We start from the raw sequence: 24737 nt of genomic DNA on the forward strand, positions 1-24737 counted from the left end.
AAGATTGGCAATTCCAAGTGTCATTGAGAATACAGAGTAGCTGGAAGTTTTTTTACATTGCTGGTGGCAGAGTAACTTGGTAAAATCATGTTATGAGTTAAATGGTGTCCCCCTAAAAGGCTATGTAGAAGTCTCAGTAACTGAAATGTTACCTTATTTGGAAATAGAGTAATTGCAGATGTAATCAAGTTAAGATGAAGTTATACTGAATTAGGGTGGGCCCTAAATCCAATGACTGGTGTCCTTATAAGAGGAGGAGAAGAGACACAGAGACACACAAGGGAGAAGGCCACGTGAAGACGGAGGCAGAGACCGGATGACACAGCTGCAAGCCAAGGACTGCCGAGGACTGCCGGCAAACTCCAGAAGCTAGAGGAGGCAAGAAGGACCTTGCCGACAGCTTGATTTTGGACTTCTAGCCTCCAGAACAGTGAGCAAATAAATTTTTGTTGCTTGAAGTCACCCAGTTTGTGGTATTTCTGTTACCACAGCTCTAGGGATGTAATACAAACGTCTTTGGAAAACTGGTTGGTGTATCTACTGCAACTAAATGGACACCTAACTGATGGCCTAGACTTTGTACTCCTAGGTCTTACCCAAAGGAAATCAGTGCTTGTGTCCACCAAAGGACACTTACAACAAGGATTATAGCCACTCTATTAATGATAAGTAAATTGAAAAACAACAACAAATGTCCTTCAACAGGTGAATGGGTGAGTAAATTGTGGTACAGCCGTACAATGGAACACATAGAAATAAAAAAGAACTATTGCATGAAGGAATCCCAAAGAGAAAATATTGACTGAAAGGAGCCAGACACATACTGTATAATTCCATTAAAGTGAAGTTCAAGAACAAGCAAAATTAACCTAGGGAGACATAAGTCAAAACAGTGGTTACTTGATGGGGTGGGAGGGAGGATTGGCTGGGAAGGAGAGGAAGGAGCCCTCTGGGATGATAGAAATGTTCTGTATCTTGATCTGTGTGGTGGTTACACAAGTGTGTATGTATGTTCATTTTGTGGTAGGGATGTAATATACCTTGCTATAAATTCAGCCAGTCTCCCCTGGCTTACTTTTACTTGAGCCAAAGTGACCACATCACTATCCCTAAAATGCCTGCCACTCATTCTTGTCTCAGAAATTTAACCCTTGCTGTTCCGAGTTTTCTCTGACCACCCTGCTGAAAAGTGCCCACCTCACCCCACTCTCTATCCCCTTATCCTCCTTGATTTCCTTCTAAGCACTCTTCACTACATACATACATCATATGTTTCTTTTTGTGTTTCTTTAGTGTTTCTCTCCCCCACCAGGATATAAAGCTCCATGAACCTGCCTTGTTCATTATCCAGGACCTGGAACAGTCCCTGGCACAGAGAAGACACTCGATACATATTTGTTGAATGAATGATTAGATGAGCTGAAACAGGAGTCATAAGAGTTGGACAAGACACAGGATGATACATGCTGTAGGATTAGGCCAAGGAGCTGCACTTCTGGCCTGGGGATGGGAAGGAGAAGAAGGGAAAAACTTTTTGGAAGAGATGACCAGGCTCTTGAAGCAGGGATATGGTTTGATGGCCAGAGTGTAGAAGAGGGAAGTTGGAGGTGAGGCATAGGGAGGTGCTCAGGAATGGAGGATACTTGCCCAGCACTGAGAACTGCCTCTGCTCTACCAGGCTCGTCAAGAGGGGAGTCAGGAGTATGGAGGCTGGACAGTTTCTGCCCTTCTCCGGGGATGCTGGCCACACCCTCAAGGATGCAATGCCTTTGAGGACAATCGAGGGGGCTTGGTCCTTGTTCCCTCCCCACCCCAGGAGGTCAGAGGAAGTGGTATGAATTAGTCCCCTCATCCCCGACTCAGGCCATTTTTGGACCCATCATTTGTCAATTGCCATACAGGAGATATGGTAATAGTTGACATCTGTGAGGGCGTACTTTGTCGCTCGCTGTGTTTGGCTTTATATGCATTCTCCCATTGAATCTTTCCAACAAAGCCATGAGGTTGGTCCTGTCAACTCCACTTCCCAGATGAGAAATTGAGGTCTCAAGAGATTTCTTGACAGAAGCACCGAGAGGCCAAGTTCCCAGACTTATGTCTTGCAGCTAGCAAGTGGCAGCACCAGGATTTGAACCCAGTTATTCTGACTCCAGAGCCCAAGTTTAACCTCTGTACAATGCCGAGAGTTTGAATAGCTGAGAAAAGACTACCTTGCTCTCACCAGGCTGTGACTGTGACTGGGGGGGGGGCTACCTTTGCTGGTTCCTTCCTCTGCCTCACCTGTGATCTACTGCTCTCTCCTCTGTGGGGAGACACAAGAGGTGGTAAAAGGACTGTGGACTTTGTGGGACAGATGAAGTGCTTACTTAGTAGAAATTGCACCTCCTGGGCTGGCCTAGCAATGAACAAAAGGGTGAAAATAAGTTGGATTGGTCTGAAGACCAGTATTACAAGATGCCCATCCACAGCCATGGGCTGTGTGCGAAGGAGTGAGGAATTCAGGCAGTGCCCCTTTTATTCCACTAGGTGTCACTACCAAGATTGCTTTCTCGCCCCTCTTGGGAATGGGAAGGAGATAGTACAAGAAGGTGGCAGGCCACAAGAGGAGACCACCAAGGCCATGGATCTGCATAGGGCATTTCCTGGGGATCCTTGAAGCCCCCTGGATGCCGAGAGGGTCTATTCCCAAGCATAAGTTGGATATTTGACCGAGAACAACTGGTATCTTCAGTCTCTTCATCTCTTGTGGCTCCTGATTCTGTAGCTAAACCCTCTCAGGTCTCCATTTTTTCTTTTTTTAGGAGGTATCCAAGATTGAACCTAGGATCTTGTACCTGGGAGGCAGGTGCTCAAACACTTAGATACATCTGTGCCGCCCCCCCCCCCCTTTGCCCATTTTTGGATTATTTGTCTTTTTGTTATTGGGTTGTAGGAGTTCTTTTTATTTTGCATGTTTTAAAACTTACAGAATAACTATCCCATGCTGAATGTATTTTTTTCCCTCCCCCTCCCTCACCCTGCTGTTTTTGCTGTGTCCATTCACTATGTGATCTTCTGTATCTATTTCTCTTTGGGGACCTCTGATGAGGAGAGAGGTTCCCTGTCAATTGTGCCATCTCAGTTCCTGGTCTCTGCTGTGCTTCACCTTGACTCTTCTCTGTCTCTCTCTTTTTTCTGTTACAGCATCATCTTGCTGCGTGACTCACTTGTCCGGGCCCTGGCTCACTGTGCAAACACTTGGCTTGCTGTGCAAGCGCTGGCTCACCGCATGGGCACTAGCTCACCGCCTGGGCACTCACCGTGTGGGCACTCGACTCGTCACATGGGCACTTGGCTTGTCACGTGGGCACTGGCTGTTGCGCAGTCATGCTTTTTCTTCTTTTTCTTTTTCACCAGGAGGCCCCAGGGATTGAACCCAGGTCCTCCCATATGGTAGGCAGGCCTTATCTGAGCCACATCCACTTCCCCTGAATGTATTCTTAACCAGTGTCCCCTCCCCCATCTCTATACTATGCTGTGAGTTTCATCCAGGTCAACATGTGTAACTCTAGTTTGTTTTTGCTGCCTTATGGTTTCTTTTCTTTCTTTTCTTTTTCTTTTCTTTTCCCTCCCTCCCTTTCAAAAATGGGTTTATTACTAATTTTTGTTCCCATACAGTTTACACATACACTTTTTAAAAAAGATTTATTTTTTATTTATTTCTCTCCCCTTTCCCCCCCATGTTGTCTGCTCTCTGTGTCCATTTGCTGTATGTTCTACTGTGTCTGCTGGTGTCAGCGGCACCCAGAATCTGTGTCTCATTTTGTTGTGTCATCTTGCTACGTCAACTCTCCGTGTGTGCAGCGCCACTCTTGGGCGGGGCTGTGTTTGTTCCGTGCTGGGCAGCTCTCCTTACAGGGGGCACTCCTTGAGTGTGGGGCTCCCCTACACTGTGCGTGGCACAGTACTCCTTGCACACATCAGCGCTGCGCGTGGGCCAGCCCATCACACGGGTCAGGAGGTCCTGGGTTTGAACCATGTGGTAGACGGAGGCCAAACTCGCTTCTCTACACATGCACTTTTATTCTGATAGTACAGCTTTGCACCTCGCAAAGCAGTTGAATTAACACCAATAAATACAGGTGGGGAGACAACATCCACTAATGTTTCTCTTTTACTGTTTTTTTTTTAAACAAATGTAAATAGACTACATAATATTTGTGGGCAAAAAGGCAACTAAGTGAATCTCTTAAAATACTAAATGTATAATAAACAGTGCATCTCATCAACATTTACATGATTCACATTGAAAGGATGACATCCTCAAATATATTCCTTTTAAAGGATAGATTTATCAATAAAATATTACACATCTTTTAATACTATGGTATAATACTTCTTCATATACTGCAGGAAAAGTAAAGGTAGGTCTAGTCATCAGCTTGATAAAGGATCCTTTTTCATTAGTTTTTATTAGTAAAAGAATTACAATTAGGTCATAAACATGAAATTATTAATGACCTGTTTTGAGGTTTAAAATGAAAACTTGTAAGAATTAGTTTTGATATAAAGCAAAGTTAGACAACATATTAAACCTATTTAATATTTTTGCCTTACGTGAACTGCCCCAGGTGAAAAAGGAACAAACTTTTTAGTGATGAAATAAACTATATTTTGTGTTTCCCTTTCATTCTTCAACCCAATGCAGTCTGGCTTCTGTCCTCAAGGCTCACTAAAACTGCTCTTGTCAAATCACCGGACTCTCATGTTACCAAATCCACTGGACATTTACCTTACTGTTCCTCTTGCCGGTATTTTGATATTTCTGACCATTCTTCCTTCCTGAACACTCATTGCTGCTTCCAGGATGCTAGACTCTCAGGATTTCGCTTGGTTCCCTCCTTCTCAGTCTCCTTTGCCCGCCTTCTCCCTCAGCCTGGTCCCTGCATGTGGCCTTCCTAAGCCCTCTTCTCTCCCCGCTATAAGCCTGAGCTTTGGTTTCATTGTTCTATTTCTGTTTTGGGATCTACTGTGGCATAAAAATTTCAAAAGTAGTGGCTGAAAGCAACAACCATTTTATAATTTCTCAAGATTCTATGAGTTGGACACAACCATTCCAAGATCCACAGGATGGAGGAATAGAGTATGGATTAGAGTGACTTACTGATATTCTATTCATGAACTATTGTGATTAGTAATCGAGGAAGATGTGGCATTGGTGTGGAGACAGTGGCCATGGTGGCTGCTGGGGGTAGGGAGTGGGAAGAAGAGATGTGATGTGGGGGCATTTTTGGGACTTGGAGTTGTCCTGGGTGGTGCTGTGGGGACAGTTACCGGACATTGTATGTCCTCCCATGGCCCACTGGGTGGGCTGTGGGAGAGTGTGGGCTATGGTGGGACCATTGACCATGAGGTGCAGCAGTGCTCACATATGTATTCACCAAGGCAATGAATGTCTCATGATGATGGAGGAGGTTGTTGTTATGGGGGGAGGAGTGGGGTGAGAGGGGTGAAGGGTATATGGGGACCTCATATTTTTTGAATGTAACATTAAAAAAATAAAGACAAAAAATAAAAAAAATTTAAGAAAAAGATTCTATGGGTTGACTGTGGCTCAACCACTGGGCTGATCCCACTGGGGTCTCTTATGTGGCTGCATTCAGAAGGTGACTACAGCTGGAATGTCCAAGATGGCTCACTCTCATGCCTGGTGCCCTAGCAGGAACAGCTGGTACGCTGGGGTGGCTGGACCTCTCTTTCTGTCCATGTAGGCTCAGGGCCTCTCAATCCAGGTGTTCTCTGTGCAGAGCAGCTAATTTCTTACATGGGAATTTAGGGGGTCTCAAAAGCACAAAAGTAGAAACTTCCAGGTCTTCTTAAGGCTTAGGTCTGAACCTCATGCACCATCATTTATGTTGTATTCCAATGGCTAAAGGGAGTCACAGGCCAGTCCAGATTTAATGAATACCAGGAGTCCTCGTTTGTTGGGGAAAATTTTTTTTAAGTAATTGTCTTTTTTTTCCCCTTTTTAAAAGTTTAATTAATTTCTCTCCACCCCCTCATTGTTTGCACTTGCTGTGTCCGTTCATCTTCCTTGTTTCTTTAGGAGACACCAGGAACCGAACCAGGGACCTTCCACGTGGTAGACAGGAGCCCAATTGCTTGAGCTACATCCACTTCCCTGGGGGTCATCTTTAGTGAATACCTACCATGGTTTATGATTCCCAAATCTCTAGGATTGCTACCCTAAGTTCCAGACCCAAACATTAGTGGCCTACTGGATTTCTCTTCTTGGAAGTCCCACCAATCTTCTCAGGCTCATTTGCTGCCCCAGTCCCTACTCTTTTTCCTCGACTCTCTCCAGCTAAGTGTTAGCATCACCTCTACACAGGAATTCAAGTCAGAAACTTGGAATCATCTTAGGCTCCTTCCTCATTTCAGTCCCCACATCCCATCTCTTAAATAGCTCTAGAATTCCTTCTCTCCATCCCCACTACTGATACCCTAATAATGATCCTGGCTAACATGAATAAATACTTTCCTTGTGTAAGTGCTTCCAGTGCACTTCATTCATTCATTCATTCTTTCTTTCATTCATTTCTCTCCCCTCCCACCCCCAGTTGTCTGTTCTCTGTGTCCATTTTCTGCATGTTCTTCTTTGTCTGCTTCTGTTATCAGCCGCACAGGAATGTGTGTTTCTTTTTGTTGAGTCATCTTGCTGCATCAGTTCTCCGTGTGTGCGGCACCATTCTTGAGCAGGCTGCATTTTCTTTCTCGTTGGGCAGCTCTCCTTATGGGGTGCACTTCTTGCGCGTGGGGCTCCCCTGAGCGGGGGGCACCCCTGTGTGGCAGGGCACTCCTTGCATGACAGGGCATTCCTTGCGTGGCAGGGCACTCCTTGCACATCAGCACTGTGCATGGGCCAGCTCCACACGGGTCAAGGAGGCCCAGGGACCCTCCATGGACCGTGGACCCTCCATGTGGTAGACGGATGCCCTATCCATTGGGCCAAGTCTGGTTCCCTGCATTTCATTTAAATTTATCTCCCTTTTGCTGATGAGGCGCCTGAGGCCAGTAAATGTTGAATAACTTGCCCAAGAATTCACCCTATTCAAGGACTGGAAAGAACCAAGCTTCAAAGCCTTGGACTCTGCAGACAGGCAGCCCTGCCTCTAAAGTCTTTGTGGGGAAGCAGATGTGGCTCAAGCATTTGGGCATCCGCCTACCACATGGGAGGTCCTGGATTCAGTTCCCGGTGCCTCCTAGAGAAGATGTACAAGACAGTGAGCTGACCCAATCCAAGTCAAGCTGACACAACAAGATGACGCAATGAGGAGACACAAAGAGTAAACACAATGAGAGACACAACAAAGCAGGGAGTGGAAGTGGCTGAAGTGACTGAACGCCTCCCTCCCACACGGACAGTCCCAGGTTTGGTTCCTGGTATCTCCTAAAGAGAAGACAAGCAGAATCTTGTCATAGAGTAATGTTCTAGAGAGTAGAGGGCTCTCATTAATTATGGTAGGTAGGGAATGCCCCCGGAGGAGGGCACATATAGCTGAGGCCTAAGATATAAGGAAGAGGTGGAGAGAACAGCCAGCATAAAAGCCTTGAGGTGGGAATGGCTTAGTGCATTGTGATATAAAGCAGGTCCGCATAGCGTGTAGTGAGCAAGGATGGGACAGGTAGAACGTAAGGCTGAAGAGTTAAGACCCTCTGTCTCACTGGCTCAATCACCCCACCTTTAGGCATGCAGGACTACATACCTGAACTCTGTGCCTGGAATGTGTTCCCTGCCTTCTCTGATTAGTCATAAAATCTCCTCATCCTCTAAGGCCCAGTTCAAAACTGTTTACAAAATCTCCACTCTTTAGGCAGGAGTTAATCACTCCCTTGTCTGAGGTCCGCAGTACAAACATCCCCATGGCACTAATCACTGGCTGACTTAAATCTCAGATAGCTGTTTACATGCCAGGCCACCACCACGCAGTGAATTCCCCGAGGGCAGAGGCTCTTAGACCTCTGTGTCCATCTCCTGTTGCCAAGCCCAGTGCCTGACCCACAAGAGATACTCAGGAACACTTGTGACATTCACTTTACTAGTGGGTGGTGCCTAACACTACTCCTGGCAGAAGAGAAGGAAAATAACAATAACAACTATGGTTTATCAAGTGTTTTCCTATTCATTATCTGATTTGTGACTTCCAACAACCCTATGAGACAGATGGGGCAGGCACTATTAGCCCCGTTTTATAGATAGGTTAGCTGAGGCCCAAGGCCACACAGCTAGTAAGGAGTGGGGCTTAAGACTTAATCCTGTCCTCTTAGGATACGGCGCTAAGAAGGATGATGGAGAGACCGGAAGAAGGGCATTTTGAAGGTACAAGACAATGATTTTGGTTGCAGTGGAAAGCGCTTTTGTGGCTAGACTAAGGAGAGATCCTCGGTCAGTGGGGACAGAGAAAGCAGCGCCACTAGGGAGGGCACAGCATTCCTCTCCCTGGCTCACACAGCTGGAGAAGTCGGTAACATCATCCCTCAGCCGTGGACGCTGGGAAGCCCTCGGCCAGCAAAGGAGTAGATGGGTGTTTGGTTCTGGAGGCTGAGCTCGTTAGCAGCACCGTGCCTTTCTGTTGCCACGACAACCGGAGCTTGATTACAGGCCCTGTGCAAGGTTGGCTGGGGCGGATTCTTCATTAACTCAGGATTAGGAAAGGACATTTATGAAGGGGTTGAGGTCGTGGTGCATTAGAATTAAGACGAAAAGGAGGTATACTCAAGAAAGGCTCTCCTAAGCACAGTGGTTCTCCACCTTGTCAACACGGTAGAATCACCTGTGGAATTTTAACAGTCCCATGCCTAGGCCGCACTCAAGACCAATTAAATCAGAATCTTTGGGATTGAAATCCAGGCATCAGAATTTATTTAAGGCTTCCTAGGTGATTCCAACTACAACCGAAGTTGCAAAGCCTGCTTTTAGCAGGTAAGCAAGTTTCTTGCGACCTTCCTAAGATGGCGACGGGTCCGACCGTTTCCGTCTTTACGTGCGCGGCCGGGGGCGGGCTTTTAAGGACGCATGCGTTTAGCCTGTCTCCGCTCTCTGCTCCCTCCTCTTCTTTCCCCCGCCTCCATTTTGTTCGCGGACGCTGGGGAAGGTGGGAGCAGATCCATTTCCGGGTTGGCAAAAGGGGCGGCGGCGGTGAGAAAGAGAGCTTGCTGAGGGGCGGGGTGGGGGGAGAGCGAGCGGTACCGGGCGAAGCCGGAGCCGAGTGGTGGAGAATTCGCTCCCGGAGCAGCTACGGACACGTCCGAAAGAGGCCGGGGCGGCTGGGTCCGTCGCTGAGGTGACCCGCGAACCTGAGTGGGAGGGGGAGCCGGGAGGTGGGGGGCTGGGGCGGGGCTTGAGGAGACCCGGACCTGGAGGAGGGGCCTGAGGGGAGAGGGGTCCGGAGGCGGGGTCCGAGGGAGGGGAACTTGTGGCTGGATGTGCAGAACCTGGAGGAGAGGGGGCGTGGGGAGCCTAAGGAGGAGTGGTCGAGTATTGGTTTGGAGCGAGCGCGGACAGTGAAAATGGAGAGGAAGGTTATTGAGAGACATATTATAAGGGATCTTGAAGGGTTGGGTAAGGTGAGTCAGACGGGAATTCAGGATGAAGAATGAGGTAACCGTGCGCAAAAAGGGAGATGGGGAGGGAGGACCTGTTGGGAGCAGGTAATTACCAGAATGCTCTCTGGGTGAGGAAGCCGGTGTGACATTTTGGGAGTTGAGTTGCGTGAACCCCCCCCCCGGTTGGGAGGATGCTTACGGTAGAGAGAATCTTGAGAGCGTTGGTTGTTAGAGAATCAGAATTGAACTAAAGGTTGAGATGTGCACGGAAGCATCTCGAGTTGAGGGTTCGTGTTGGAATGGTGTGAAGTGAGGGAAGATGGCAGTCTTAAAAGTGTTAACGTGGACAGTGTGTGTGGTTGAGTTGTGGATCAGGAAGGAAAATTCTTAAAAGCATATTAGGGTGAGGATCTCGAAGCAGCCGGTGTGTACTGGAATTTATATTTTCAAAGGGATTTGAACGGCCTGTTACTGCTTTGGCCTTTCCCAGGGCCCACCTTCTTTTTTCTTGGTGTTATTTTTGCTTTACAGGTTTGGTTTCTGAATAACTTACTGTTTTGGGGGATTCTCAACGCCTTTTACAAACCAGAAGAGAACCTCTGGAAATAAGGACTGTTCCTAAGACCATCTGTTGATTTACTGAGTAACTCTGAGGTAAATCATTAAACTAAGAATCTCATTTTATCCCCTTTGAAATATAGGTCTGGTGCCTCCCTGCCCTAAAACGTGTGTTAACCAAGTGGGATCTTTAAAGTGGTTGCAAAGACGTGATGTCTGATAATAGAATTGAAATATTGATACACTTTCTCAGTTTCTTCTTCTCAGCCTATGCTGCATTTTTATGTGCCGAGGAAGAATTGTTTTTTGACCTGATGCATGTCCAGTTTTTTTGTCGTTTATTTTTAGGAGGTACCTGGGAACGAAGCCGGGACCTTGCACTTGGGAAGTAGGTGTTCAACCACTTGAGCTACATCCACTCCCCTGTCCATTTTTTTTTTTTAACTTTCTTAACAACAACTTTTAGTAGTCAAAATTTTGTATTATGTTGCGTCATACTGATTCCATCAAGATGAAGATGGGGAAGTTAGAGTTGGAGATGAAAGAGGTTGGTAGATAGGGACTGTGGGAGAATGCAGGGTTTTATTTTTTAACTGTCAGAGTATTTCACTCCTGACGAGCACTGACTTTCTTCATGAACCTTTTGAGGGAAAAATAGTATTTTAGACAGTTGGGCCTTTTAATTTCACATCATTGTCAGAGGGACCCCATACACTTGTGGACAGTTAACTTCTTTATTGTTAATTCTTTGAAATCTTGACCGTTTTTTCTTTTCTTTGGGCATAATACTCTAAATACTTTGCCCATAGGTGAGCTTGTTTAGTTTAGAAGTGTTCCTGAAAAGTCTTGGTATTTCTGAGAGGTCTGACGTGGATTTGCTTAAGTAAGAAGGGGGCAGTTTCTAGTTTGCCTCAAGCTTGATAATCAGAGTAGTGTTTACCCTAGTTTGTACTGATTAGTTATGTGATGTCAGCACAAAGGTGAAATGCAAGGGAGGGTGGAAGGTGTCCTGAACAGTGGGGTTCTCAGATTTTACTGATGGGTGTTAAGAAGGGAAGAGAGAGGAGTCCTTGTTCCTAATGTTCCTAATGAAGAGAAAATTGTCAGATGTTCTTTGACTCCTTATACTGTCTGATTCGGAAGGTGACCTGGCATACTTGGGTCTGTTTTCCTATAGCTCTGAAGTAATTCTGAAATTCATGGGCTGCTGGTTCAAGCTGTTTCAGCAGACCATAGTCTTCATACTAACTCCCAGGATGAACTGGAGGCTATGAAGTCCATATGCTTGAGGTAAAACCCTGCTTAATATTATGCTGTCAATTCAACCTACAGTGTATTTTTTTTTTTTTTTTAAGACAATTTTGGGATAAATTATGGAGGCTCAGAGCTCTGGGTAGGCTTTTGACATAGCTTGCTTCTTTACAGTAATGGTTTTCCATTTTTCCTATCCTGTTACGTTTTTCATTGCTCTGCTTGAGCTACTTGTAAGAGGAAAACAGCAAATTACCATTTTTTTCTTTTTTTCTTTTTTAAGCAAATTAACACATTTTTTTTCCTCCTTTTTAGTCTCTGGTGGACATCTTGTCTGTGTCACAGTTTGATACCACCAGATGAAAGAATTCTTCCCTGTTGCTGAAGGGGAGGGTGACAGAAGCTGAGCTGGGTTTCCTGGGCCAGAGAATGGATTTTGTCAAAGCAAAGAATAGTTGCAAACACAAACGGGGACCTTGAAGCTGTGACTAACATTTTGGCAACATGCATCCCTTTGCCAAATAGCTTCTTTTCTTCTTGAGTGTGACTGTTGATCTCCTTCTCAAAGTAGGCTCTTGTTGCTACTGTTCTTCACACAGCTCCTGAGCAGAAATTGGCAGAGTTCCGGTTGACTGTCTTTTGAGGGATATGCCCTGGATTAGAGTAGATGGGGCGTTCTCTGTCAAAATGAGGTTCATTGGCAGATCCTAAGAGCTGCTCAGCAAGGAAATAGAGGCTGTACCCTTTACTGAATGTTCCTGCAGTCCTTTATGTTCTTCTAAATTCAAATCTGTTTCTTATTCATCTGATGATTAAATGCAGAATCATTGCTTTTGACTGCCCAGCTTTGGAAGTCCAGACATTGAGGGAGAAAGAGTTATTATTGCCAACAGTCCCCCCCCCCCACTCCCAAGCCTTAGAATCTAGGGAGGCACAGGCTAAATTTATGAGCACTTTTTGATACCATCTACAGAAGGGTATTAAAAAACAAAACTGCTGGGTAGAACTTTATGGGGAAAAACAGTGTTTATAGGAAAAAGGTGATATGTTTGCTAATGTCTGTGTTGGTCTTAGATCTCTTAAAATTTTGGCTTAGCATGGAGAAAACCTGTGGAGGCAAAGAAATTTTCAAACAGAAAAGCCAAGAATTGGCTCTAATTTGCCATTTAGGCTTGGCAAAGTTATAATGATTTAGAATTTTTTTTTTTTTTTTTAAGATTTATTTACCCCACCCCCGGACTTGTTTGCACTTGCTGTCTGCTCTCTGTGGCTGCTCATATTCTTTTTAGGAGGCACTGGGAACTGAAACCAGGATCTCCCATGTGGGAGTGAGGCACCCAATTGCTTGAGCTACCTCCACTCCCTGCTTGTTGTGTCTCTCATTATGTTTACTTGTTGTGTTTCCTCATTGCATCATGTTGTTGCATCATCTTATTGTGTCAGCTCACTGCACCAGCCCATTGTGCCAGTTTGCTGTCCTGCTTGTTTTCTTTAGGAGGCACTGTACCAGAAACCGAACCCAAGACCTGCCATGTGGTAGGTGGGTGCCCAACTGCTTGAGCCACATCCACTTCCCTGTATGACTGTATTTGACTTAGTAAATACCCTTTTGTTTTTTAGGGGATGTTTAGCTGAAGATTAAGCTGATAGTTTTTGGAGTGGATTATGAAGGTCATTTCTTGCATTACGTGACAGTGGCCCTTGTGATGTTTGAGATAACCCAAAAATGGCAGTAAAAATAAAGACTTCTCTTTGGTGGCCCTGGATTCATCTTTCTTCTGCCATCATTAGAGTAGTCTGTTTTTGATAGGCAGGTTTGGGAAAGGAGCAGTTCGGATCCCAGGAGTTTTTTTGTCTTGTTTTTTTTTCAGGTACTGGGGGCTGGGGATTGAACTCGGGACGTCATATGTGGGAAGCTCGAACTCAGCTCCTGAGCCACATTGGCTTCCCTGAGTTGTTTTTGTTTGTTTGTTTTACTTGTTCATTTTTGTTTTTTCAGGAGGAACCGGGAACCATACCCGGGACCTCCCATGTGGGTGGCGGGACTCAACTGCTTGAGCCATATCCACTCCCAAGATCCCGGAAGTTTAACTCTCGCCTAAGGCTTCAGTTATGGTAACAAATGCGATTATTGGAATTGTGTTTAAATCCAGTCTTAGATCTTTCTTTTTGGTTTATCTGTATACCTAAGGAATGTGTGTACATTTTTCCCCCATTCATATATATATTTTTTAAAATTAAGTTTCTTAAACTTTATTGATTCAAATTAAGCTCCATTTAGATTTCGAGGCTCCTCAGTGGGAATAGTTTCTATTTTTAGTTAGTATTTATGATATTTCTTCAAGAAAATTATACCACCCTACTTTTTATGCTTATAGAAATGACTGAATCCAGTAATCCCTTCTGACTGTGAAACCATTTTCCATTTATTCAGATTGGGACAGTTGGTTTTAAAAAATGAAATTGTCTTGTAAAGTGGTATAGTCAAATATAGGGCAAGATTCTAAGATTTCTGAATAAGTGAGTTTTCCTTCTTTCTCCTTACCGGTGCTTAGCCAGTAGGCAGGATGTTTGATTTCTAAGATCCAGGAATGAGATATTTAAACTCTTCCTTCCACTGTCTTAAAAATAAGGACAGGACTGTTTTTTAGCAAATTTTATATTTGGGTAGGTAATAAACTTACATGGTTTAGATTTCAAAAGGTTAAAAAGAGTGTACAGGGAATATTCTAGCTTATCTACCCAGTTCATCTCCCCAGAGGCAACTAATATTTTCAGTTTTGTTTTTTTTTTTTGAGGTACCATTGGCCAGGGATTGAACCAGAACCTCGTCTGGTACTCAACCACTGCGCCACATCTGCTTCCCTGAGTTGGTTTTTTGGTTTGTTTTGCTTGCTTGTTTTTTTTTTTTCCCAGGAGGCGCTGGGATCTCTCATGTGAGAGGCAGGTGCGCAATTGCTCGAGCCATATCCACTTCCCTATTTTTAATTCTTAAGATTTTTTCCAGAGATCCCATGTACATGTAAAGCAAATATATATGTGTATATATGTATATACTATATATACATATATATATAGTTCTTTTCTCTTTGTCTTTTTTTTTTTTTAATTTAGCATATTTTGGCAATCATCTCCTATTTGGAATAAAGAGATCCAACATTGTATTTACCTGCCCTTTATTGATGGACACTAAAACTGTTTTCAGTCTTTTGCTGTTATAAAAACTATGCTCTAGATATGCGCTAGAGTGAACTTACTGGTATTCTGCTGTAGACTTAATGTGATTCTAGCAGTGGAAGAAATTATATCGTTGATGTGGAAACAGTGGCCACTGGAGGTGCTGAAGGCAGGGGGAGGGAATAAGAGGTGTAATATGGGGACATTTTTGGGACTTGGAATTGTCCTGAATTACATTGCAACGACAGATAAAGGCCACAGGCCATTATATATCCTGCCATAATCTACAGAATTGAGTGGGAGAGAGTGTAAACTAGAATGTAAACTATAATCCATACTTAGTGCCAATGCTCCAAATGTGTTCATCAATTGCAGTGAATGTACCACACTAATGAAAGAAGTTGTTAATGTCAGGAATTTTAGGATCTTGGAAATTGGTGTGATGATTAATGATTTTGGGGGAATAATTCTTAGATTATGGGGGTGACGAGATTGTTTGCCAGACCTGCTGTTTAGGAAACAGAAAACCTATTTACTTTTAGAGAGTTTTGACCTTTTTTTTTTTTTTTTGGTATTCCTCATGGGACTAGGAAGAAGGTACAGATGCTCTCATTATGAACTGGTGAATGTAGTATTCTGCCATACCTGTCATCTAGGCCATATGTTTCAACCCAATGCGTAAGTTTTTTTTTTTCTTTTCTTTTGAGGAACCCAGGACCTCTTGTATGTGGGAAGGTGGCACTCAACCGTTGAGCCACATCGGCTCCCCTGAGTTGGTTTTTTCTTTTCTCTTTTGGCTTTTTTGAAGGGTATTTATTTGTGTTAGAAACCCACAGTTATCAGGCAATAAAGCATATATTAGTTCCCCACCAAAGTCTGTTACCATGTGTTGGAGCAAAATGTTGATGTCTGCAAGGGTTCAGGCTCCCCAGGTCCTGTCTTCCTGAGGCTAATTTCTCTTCAGTCTTATTTACGACCGGCTGGGTTCGGGGCTCCTCATTCCAAAATCTGAGCCGGTTTTTTCATTTATTTGCTTATTGTTGTTGTTGTTATTGTTTGTGTAGGAGAAATCGGGGACCAAAACCCGGGACTTCAATGTGGGAAGCAGGCACTCAACTGCTGGAGCCACATCTGCTCCCCATAAGTCTTTTTGAACATACAAATGAATCAGTAGCCTAAGGGGCATTATAACTGAATATTTGAAAACATTTTTATCTGCAAGTATATTGACTTATGTTAGGAAATCAAAGTGTTGTTCCTCAAAGCCCAGATGGTCCTGTTTGATTTAGTGCCTTTCTTATGTAATTGAATCAGCTTGCCCTGTTTTCATAACTTTAAGTAGACTCTTGATTTAGCAGCCATCACTAGTGATAAAGGAATGAACATGTGCAGATTTTTCTAGCATTTCAATAAAGAGCATCTCTGTTTCTGATGGCTTAATGGTATTAGACTGAGAGAGACTAGACTCTTCAACAGTGAAAGTCAGCTTTGTTATTAGATTATCCAGTGAGTTGGGACTTAATATATTTTCTTTCAATGAAGCATGACACTTCTGTGAAGTCTGGATCAGCATTTTATGAAACATCTGCTTAAAGTTTTTTTTTTTTCCAGATCTTTTCTAAATGGAGACTGTCATAATTGGATTTTCTTTACTTCTGACTGTTCTCTATATATGATTTTCTATGTTTATATTTAGGGTGTGCAAATGAAGGATGGCACTTTGAGGTTGGGGTCTAATAATATGAGATATGACTAGCCTGGAATGAGAAAACCAGTTTTTTGTAATAAATGACTGGGTGTCAGCCTACTTTGTAATAGTTTTTTAAATCTAATTGACAGTTTCTTGGAACTTCAGATGTAGGTTGTTTCTTTTACTCAGTTGCATTGAATTGTAAAGACCAAAACAAAAAGTAATTGATTTTAAGATTCATTCCTCTATTTTTGTGCTTAGCTTTACAGTTAAGTTTTGGTCATGATTTCTTACAGTGGTCTGAAAGTTCCTCATGTTTGACCTGTGGTATTGTAAACTCAGGGGTGGTGAACACTATTTGGTTACACCCAGATTATGGCAGAAATTCAGGTCACATCAGGTAGCCTACTTCATTAGAGTTGAATTGAGACACAGGTTCTAGAATCAAGCATAGTGGATTTTAATTTTTTTGGTTTGCTTAGTATTTTCTGCTCTCCCTAACTGCCTTTGTAACAGATCTGATATTGATCCTATTTTTGAAATTTTGATTTCTCTGCAACTTGGTTTTGCACAAAAAGTGTTAAGATTTAAAAAAAATAATTAAATGTAAGTACACTTAGTTTAAAGAATGAAGAGTACTGCTAGTTTATAATAATAAAACAGCTGCTCTATTTCTCTTTGTCCTCAGAAACAACCATTTTAATACTTTCTGTGCTTTTGTAAATTACCTCCATATTTCTAAATAGTGTGTTTATACTATTTCTTGATTTTTCAATTCTTAGATATTATCTATTGAATTTCTTCTGTGGAAAATGAAGATGATTTTTGCTTTCTTACACTGTTACCCACCCTCAGCACCTCCTGCTATCCTCCTAATGTAGATATATCACAGACTTAATATATCAGTAGTATATTTTATATATTATTTTTATATATTATTTGTCAGGGTTCATTCTGGAAAACAAACAGTTCTTGGTATTTCAAGCACAAAGAGATGCTTCCAAAACCATTGGGAACATAGGTCGGGAAACACCGCCTTTCAGGGATTGCAGGAAACTGCTGCCCATAATCTTAGCTGCCTTAGCACGGAAGCCGGAGAACTGCGGGCGAATATTGGAAGCTCCTGTAAACCACGTGTCTGCCATCTGTTCAAGGCCACACACTTGCTCATTGCTACTGTCATCTGCCTTTCTTTCATCTTCCACATCTTGAATGAATTACTTGTATTGGTGGAATTTAAATCATGATCCCACTGGCAAGGGATGCTAGGAGATGTTGTTCCCAGGCCACCAGCCTCCAAGGTACAGAGGAAAATCTAGAAGGGAGTAAAAGTGAATGTTACCAAAAGAAAAAAGAAAATCATCCTCTGTTATAATGACTATGTATATTTTGATTACATTTCCTTCCTTGAATAATTTTTTTTGTTTTCCCTAGATATAATTATAGCTACTATCCATGGGCCTTTTTTTTTTTTAAATTTTTTTTTAAGGTAACGGGGATTGAACCCAGGGGACCTCCTTGTACATGGGAAGCAGGTGTGCACTCACTGAGCTATGAGCTACATCTGCTCCCCAATGAGAGTTGGTTCTTTCGTTTGTTTTTAGGAGGTAGTGGGGATCCAACCTGGGTGCTCGTACATGGGAAGTAGGTGCTCAACTATTTTTTTTTTTATTGTAAAGATTGGGAACTTACAAACTAAATATACATAACATCACACAGGGGTCTCATACATCACCCCTGCACCAACTCTTTGCATTGGTGTGAAACGTTTGTTACAAGCTATGCAAGAGCATTGTCAAAATATTACTACCAGCTGTAGTCCTTATCTTACATTTGGTGTATTTTTTCTCCAACCCATACTTTTTTTTTTTTAAGATATATTTTTGTTACAGATGTTGTGAACTTGCAAAACAATCATACAGATGTGTAGATATCCCATGCAGCTCCACACCCTGGTGGAACATTTGTTACAGATTATGAAATTTATAATCTGTACTTTTTGAAAAAGATTTATGGCAGGGGGTGCTTTTTTTAAGGTCTTGCGTGTCTGAAATGTCTCTTTTTCCCTGACACTTGTCAGGGAATAAAATTTGTTTGTCTAGGTATAAAATTCTATGTTGGAGATAATATCTCTTTATGATTATTATTTTTTAAAGATCTATTTTATTTATCCCCCCCCCCCCGCCATTGTCTGCTCTCTTATGCCCATTTGCTGTGTGTTATTCTGTGTCTGCTTGCATTCTTGTCAGGCAGCATGGGAATCTGTGTCCCTTTTTGTTGCGTCATCTTGTTGTGTCAGCTCTCTGTGTATGTTGCGCCACTCCTGGGTGGGCTGCACTTTTCATGTGGGGCAGCTCTCCTTGTGGGGTGCATTCCTTGCATGGGGGCACCCCTATGCGGGGGACACCCCTGTGTGGCATGGCACTGCTTGCGTGCGGCAGCACAGTGTGTGGGCTTGCTCACCACATGGGCCAGGAGGCCCTGAGTTAGAACCCTGGGCCTCCAGTATGGTAGGCAGATGCTCTATCAGTTGAGCCACATCCGCTTCCTGATAATATCTCTTTAAAATTTTTTTTGGTATTTATTTTCTATTTAAGAAAAAAAATTATTTTAAGATTTATTATTATTATTTTAAAAATTTATTTATTCTCCCCCCCTGCAGCTTGCTTGCTGTCTGCTCTCTGTGTCCTTTTGCTGTGTGTTCTTCTGTGTCTGCTTGTCTCCTTTGTTGCATCATCTTGCTGGTGCTAGCTCTCCATGGGTGCAGGCTGTCAGATCTCCACGGTCATGGGCCAGCTTGCCTTCACAAGGAGGCCCAGGTTTGCAAACCCAGAACCTCCCATATGGTAGACGGGATCCCAATGGATTGAGCCACAGTTGCTTCCCTTTCTTTTGTTTTTAAATTATTTGTTTATTTGTTTCTTTATAATTTTTAAGCTTTTGCTCCTCTACCTTCCATCAGTAATGTGATATTTAATGCTATTCATATTCTGGATTCTTTGTATGGGATCTGTTTTTACTCTGGAAGTTTTTAGTCTCTTTTCTTTATCCTTGGCATTCTTTTTTTTTTTTCAAGATTTATTTATTTCCCTATCACCCTCCCCCCACCCTGCTGTTTTTGCTATGTTCATTGGCTGTGTGATCTTATGTATCTATTTCTCTTTTTGTCTTGTCTTCTCATTTTTTCTCCTCTAGGATTCACTGGAATTTGATCCTGGGGACTTCTGATGTAGAGAGAGGGTCCCTGTCAACTGTGCCCCTCAGTTCCTGGTTTCTGCTGTGCTTTATCTTGACTCTCCCCTTCATCTCTCTCTTGTTGCATCATCATCTTGCTGCGTGACTCATTGGCATGGGCACTGGCTCACCACACAAGCACTCACGTGGACACTTGGCTCATCGCACAGGCACTTGGCTTACCATGTGGGCACTGGCTCACAGCACAGGGCATGCTTTCTCTTCATCTTTTTCACCAGGAGGCCCCAGGGATCGAACCTGGGTCCTCCCATATGGTAGGCGGAGCCCTATCACTTGAGCCACGTCCACTTCCCTATCCTTGGTATTCTTAAACACAATGATGTTGTGCCTTGGCATGGATATATATATATATATATATATATATATATATATATATATGTGTTTTTTTTTAAGGAGGTACCAGGGATTGATCCCAGGACTTGTACATGGAAGCAGGTGCTCAACCACTACATCTGCTCCCCATGAGAGTTGGTTTTTTCTTTTGTTTATTGGTGCATGTGTTTTTAGGAGGTACCAGGGATTGAATGCAGGACCTCATATATGGGAAGCAGGTGCTCAACCACTTGAACTACATCTGCTCCCAGGCATGGATACATATATTTTTAAAATATTTATTTATTTATCACCCCCCGCCCCCACCACTGCTTGCCCTCGCTGTCTGCTCTATGTCATTTGCTATGTGTTCTTTTGTGTCTGCTTGTCTTGTCTTTTTTTAAAATTTTTAAAAATTTTTTTATTTTTTGTTTTATTTCTCTCCCCTTCCCTACTCCCCCCAGTTGTCTCTTCTCTGTGTCCATTCGCTGTGTGTTCCTCTGTGCACACTTGTATTCTCGCCAGCAGCACCCGGAATCCGTGTGTCATTTTGTTGCATCTTGCTGTGTCAGCTCTCTGTGTGTGCGGTGCCACTCCTGGACAGTCTACACTTTTTTTGCTCTCGGCGGCTCTACTTACAGGATGCATTCCCTGTACCTGGGGCTCCCCTATGCGTGTGGGGGGGGGCGACGATGACACCCGGGGGGGGGACACCCCTGCGTGGCACGGCACTCCTTGCACGCATCAGCACTGCGTGTGGGCCACCTCGTCACACGAGTCAGGTCAGGAGGCCCTGGGTTTGAAACTTGGACATCCCATGTGGTAGGTGGACGCCCTATCCGTTGGGCCAAATCTGCTTCCCCTTCTCATCTTTTAGGAGGTACCGGCAATAGATTCTGGGACCTTCCGATGTGACAGAGAGACACTCAATCTCTTGCTCCCTGGTTTGTTGTGTCTCTTCTCTGTGACTCCTTTTGTTACGTCATCTTGTGCCAGCTCTCTGTGCTGTGTGGGCCAGCTTGGTTTTTCACCAGGGGGCCCCGGGAATCGAACCTGGGACCCTCCATATAGTAGATGGGAGCCCAGTTGCTTGAGCTATATCCACTTCCCAGGCATGGATATTTAAAATTCATCATGCAGGGCAATCAGTGAGCCTTTGTAGTCTAGAAGCTTACATCCATCTATCCTGGGAAATTCCCTTGTATAATTTATTTGATAACATATTCTCTCTCTGATGATGATTTTTCTCTTCTTTCTTTCTGGAACCCCTGTTATCCAGATGATGAAACTCCTAGACTGATTCTCTGAAATTCTTTTTTTCTTTTCTACTAATTCTTCACTTTTTCCTGTCATTCTATTTTTTGGAAGATTTCCTTAGCTTTTTCTTCCAACTTTTCTATTGTATTTTTAATTTCTTTAGCAATTTTTTTTTAACTTCTAAAAGCTCTTTTTATTGTTTTCTGAATTTTATATATAAATACTTTGAACATTTTCAGGAATCCCGTTTTTGTTTATTTTGAATCGTTTCATGTTTGAGGTTTTCATCAAATGTCAGATTCTTGGCCATCTGTTAATTTTTAAGAATGAAACTGAATGTGGGGCTCAGGCTCATCAAGTGGTAGGCATCAGTTGAAGGTGAACTGGCAGACTGGGTCAATTTCCTGAGAGAGACTCCTCCAGTCTCCTGCCTATAGAGCAAGGGTTCTTAACAAGAGGTCTATGCGTTTTAATTGAAATTCAAAAAAACATTCTTGTGAGGACGTGTTGGTGCAGGTGTGATATAGTTATTAAATAAAACATAGTATATTGTGGACTTAGTAAGGGGTTCGTGGTTTTCACCTGACTGGCAAAAGGGTCCATGGAACAAAAAAGATTAAGAACCCCTGCATTAGAGGATAAACATAATGTCAGGTGTTTGAGTATGTCTGACTGCAGGTGTTTTTGGAGCTAAGCAGGAGAAAGGAGGGAAGAGAGGATCTTGCTATTTACTATTTAGACTTTGAGTTGATGCCCCTATTTTAAGTATGGCCCTCCCACCCTTAAGTGGGCCTGGTCCCTTGGACCCTCTCCAATCTCCTGCCTGGCATGGGGACAAGAATGGGGAGGGATGGAGGAATCTGTTTAGTGAACAGATTTTTAACAAATCCTCCTGTTTTAACTTCTTCTCCTACCCACTTGTTCAGAGGTACCAGGTGCCTATAATTTCTGAGCCTTTTCTGAGATTCTGCTGTGGGAATCTGCTTGGCCTCTTTTCATTGCAGGTGTTCAGCATTTCCTTTCTGCAAAGTTATCTATCACTGGTTCATCTGCTTTCCAGCCTCCAATATTTTGTTGACATCTCTTTCTCTGTTGTCTTCTTTTCTGTTTTCTGTTTATGCCTTTTAAAAAATTCCTTTACTGTATTTTAATGAGTTTGATGAGGGAAAATTGATTAATGTATGTGTTCAACCTCTCATGCATAACCAATATATTCATCACCTTTTCCTTGCTGATATACACTCAGACACCATAGTGACTGTGCAGTTGATTATTAATACTCCTTTAGAACCGTGTTTTCCAAACTTCTCAACCACCAAGTATCACTTAGGGTGCTTTTTGAATATTCAGGTTATTGGATATCTCTCTTGGAAATTTTCTGATTTTAGTAGGTTTGGATTAGGGCCAAGGAATCATTTCTGTTTTTAAACAAATGCCCAAGATATTTGTTATACTCAGGCAAGTTTGGAAAATCCTGATGTAGAAGATTCATTTAAACCTTTCATTGCCAAGGCAAATTCCTTAGGCTTCCTCTAATATTACTTTTGTACTCAGACTCTGTTTTAGTCTGTCTAGCTTTGGTCTGGATTTCTAAATTAGCATGTTTCCCCTTCATCTGATTTAGGCATTTATTTTTCTGCCTCTGGGTCTCAGACTGAAACAAACTCCCATCCTCTTCTTTTTTATTTATTTATTTATCTGTCTATTTATTTATTTATTTCTCCCCACCCGCCCCACCCCGGTTGTCTGTTCTCTGTGTCTTTTTGCTGCATCTTGTTTCTTTGTCCGCTTCTGTTGTTTTCAGCGGCATGGGAATCTGTGTCTCTTTTTGTTGCGTCATCTTGTGTTAGATCTCCATGTGGGTGGCACCATTCCTGGGCAGGCTGCACTTCCTTTCGCGCTGGGTGGCTCTCCTTACGGGATGCACTCCTTGCGTGTGGGGCTCCCCTACGCGGGGGACACCCCTGCGGGGCACGGCACTCCTTGCGTGCATCAGCACTGCGCGTGGGCCAGCTCCACACGAGTCAAGGAGGCCCGGGGTTTGAACCGCGGACCTCCCATGTGGTAGACGGACGCCCTAACCACTGGACCAAGTCCGTTTGCCCCATCCTCTTCTTTAGTACAGTATTAAATGCTGGCTGATAGAAATAACTTTGGCCTTGTGTGACTCCAGTTTTTTAGCCTACATCTCTAAACCCACTGATTGCTGGGATATGTGGGTGGGAAGGAAATATTAATTATGAACATTAAGCCACTCTGCATCATTTCCCTGTTTTAGTCCAGGGATCTGTTAATGTTTTTGATGAAATGGAAAATTGATGCAGGCTTTGAAAATAGATGTACTAATCATTTACCTTGGATTTATGCAGCATCTTTTTTGGAAATGTTAAAGCAATGTTATTTGAAGTTTGTTTTTTAACTTTTTCTTTGAGATCTGTAAGGCTACTTTCTCTTCTCCTGTTTTATAAATTCCTAGAGAGTCCAAGTGTGATTTGATTTCCTAGTGCTCAGTTCTTGGAAACCTATGGATGTTAACTAAAATGGAACCTGGGGGAGCCATGTTGGCATCATATAGATCTGATTTGCTTTCTGAGATGAGCAGTTCAATAGAAATATCTCTAGTACGTTTTAACAAGTTCTATTGAAATAGTTTAGGGAAGGAAGTACAAAAGCAGTGCTAAATCAAAAGTATTATATCGCATTGATTTTTTTTTTTTAAGATTTACTTATTTACCCCCCCCATGTTGTCTGCTGTGTCCATTCACTGTATGTTCTTCTGTGTCTGCTTGTCTTCTCTTTATTTAAAGTTTTATTTATTATTTATTTCTACCCCCCCCTCAGTTGTCTGCTCTCTGTGTCCATTCGCTGTGTGTTCTTTTGTGACTGCTTCTATCCTTATCAGTGGCACTGGGAATCTGTGTTTCTTTTTGTTGCGTCATCTTGCAGCGTCAGCTCTCCGCGTGTGCTGCGCCATTCTTGGGCAGGTTGCACTTTCTTTTGCGCTGGGTGGCTCTCCTTACGGGGTGCACTCCTTGTGCATGGGGCTCCCCTACGTGGGAGACACCCCTGCATGGCATGGTACTCCTTGTGTGTATTGACGCTGCCCATGGGCCAGCTCCACATGGGTCAAGGAGTCCCGGGGTTTGAACTGCAGACCTCCCATGTGGTAGGCGGACGCCCTATCCATTGGGCCAAGTCCACTTCCCTGCTTGTCTTCTCTTTAGGCAGCACCGGGATCCAATTCTGGGACCTTATAATCTCTTGGTCCACCTCATCTCCCTGGTCTCCTGCATCCCTTATTGTCTCTCCGCTGTCTTTTCCTTCCCTTCCCTCCCTCCCTCCCTCCTTCCTTTCTTTCTTTCTCTGCCCGCCCCCTGCCCCGCTTCTGCTTACTGTCTGCTCTCTGTATCCATTCACTGTGCATTTTCCTGTGTCTGCTTGTCTCCATTTGTTGCATCATCTTGTTGCGCCAGCTCTCCACAGGCCATTGAGCTGTCAGCTTTCTGTCCACATGGACCAGCTTGCCTTCACCAGGTGGCCCCAGTAAAAGAACCTCCCATATGGTAGATGGGAGTTCAATTGCTTGAGCCACATCTACTTCCCATCACTGATTATTAATTGGCTGTGTTATGAGGCATTACTTTGAACTACT

At 43.4% G+C, this 24737-nt stretch overlaps 1 protein-coding gene across 43 annotated transcripts in view; it reads left to right on the forward strand.

Moving 5' to 3' along the window:
- The first annotated feature begins 9063 nt into the window (after positions 1-9063).
- Positions 9064-24737, forward strand: part of WIPF2 (WAS/WASL interacting protein family member 2) — a 60960-nt gene continuing 45286 nt past the window's right edge. For 3 of the 43 annotated variants that reach the window (XM_058284186.2, XM_058284185.2, XM_058284220.2), the window contains exons 1-3: positions 9143-9310; positions 10117-10239; positions 11321-11433. Coding sequence is in view for 8 of the 43 variants with exons in the window: in XM_058284220.2 (XP_058140203.1) it covers positions 11425-11433 (9 nt within the window). In the remaining 35 variants the exon portion in view is untranslated. Of the gene's footprint in view, positions 9324-9380; positions 9607-10116; positions 10240-10491; positions 10532-11320; positions 11434-13393; positions 13510-15161; positions 15250-24737 lie in introns of those variants that run through there. The other 40 variants (XM_058284217.2, XM_071210649.1, XM_071210653.1 and 37 more) reach the window with 38 other exon arrangements.

Source organism: Dasypus novemcinctus, chromosome 21, assembly GCF_030445035.2.
Source record: "Dasypus novemcinctus isolate mDasNov1 chromosome 21, mDasNov1.1.hap2, whole genome shotgun sequence".
Classification (NCBI taxonomy): domain Eukaryota; kingdom Metazoa; phylum Chordata; class Mammalia; order Cingulata; family Dasypodidae; genus Dasypus; species Dasypus novemcinctus.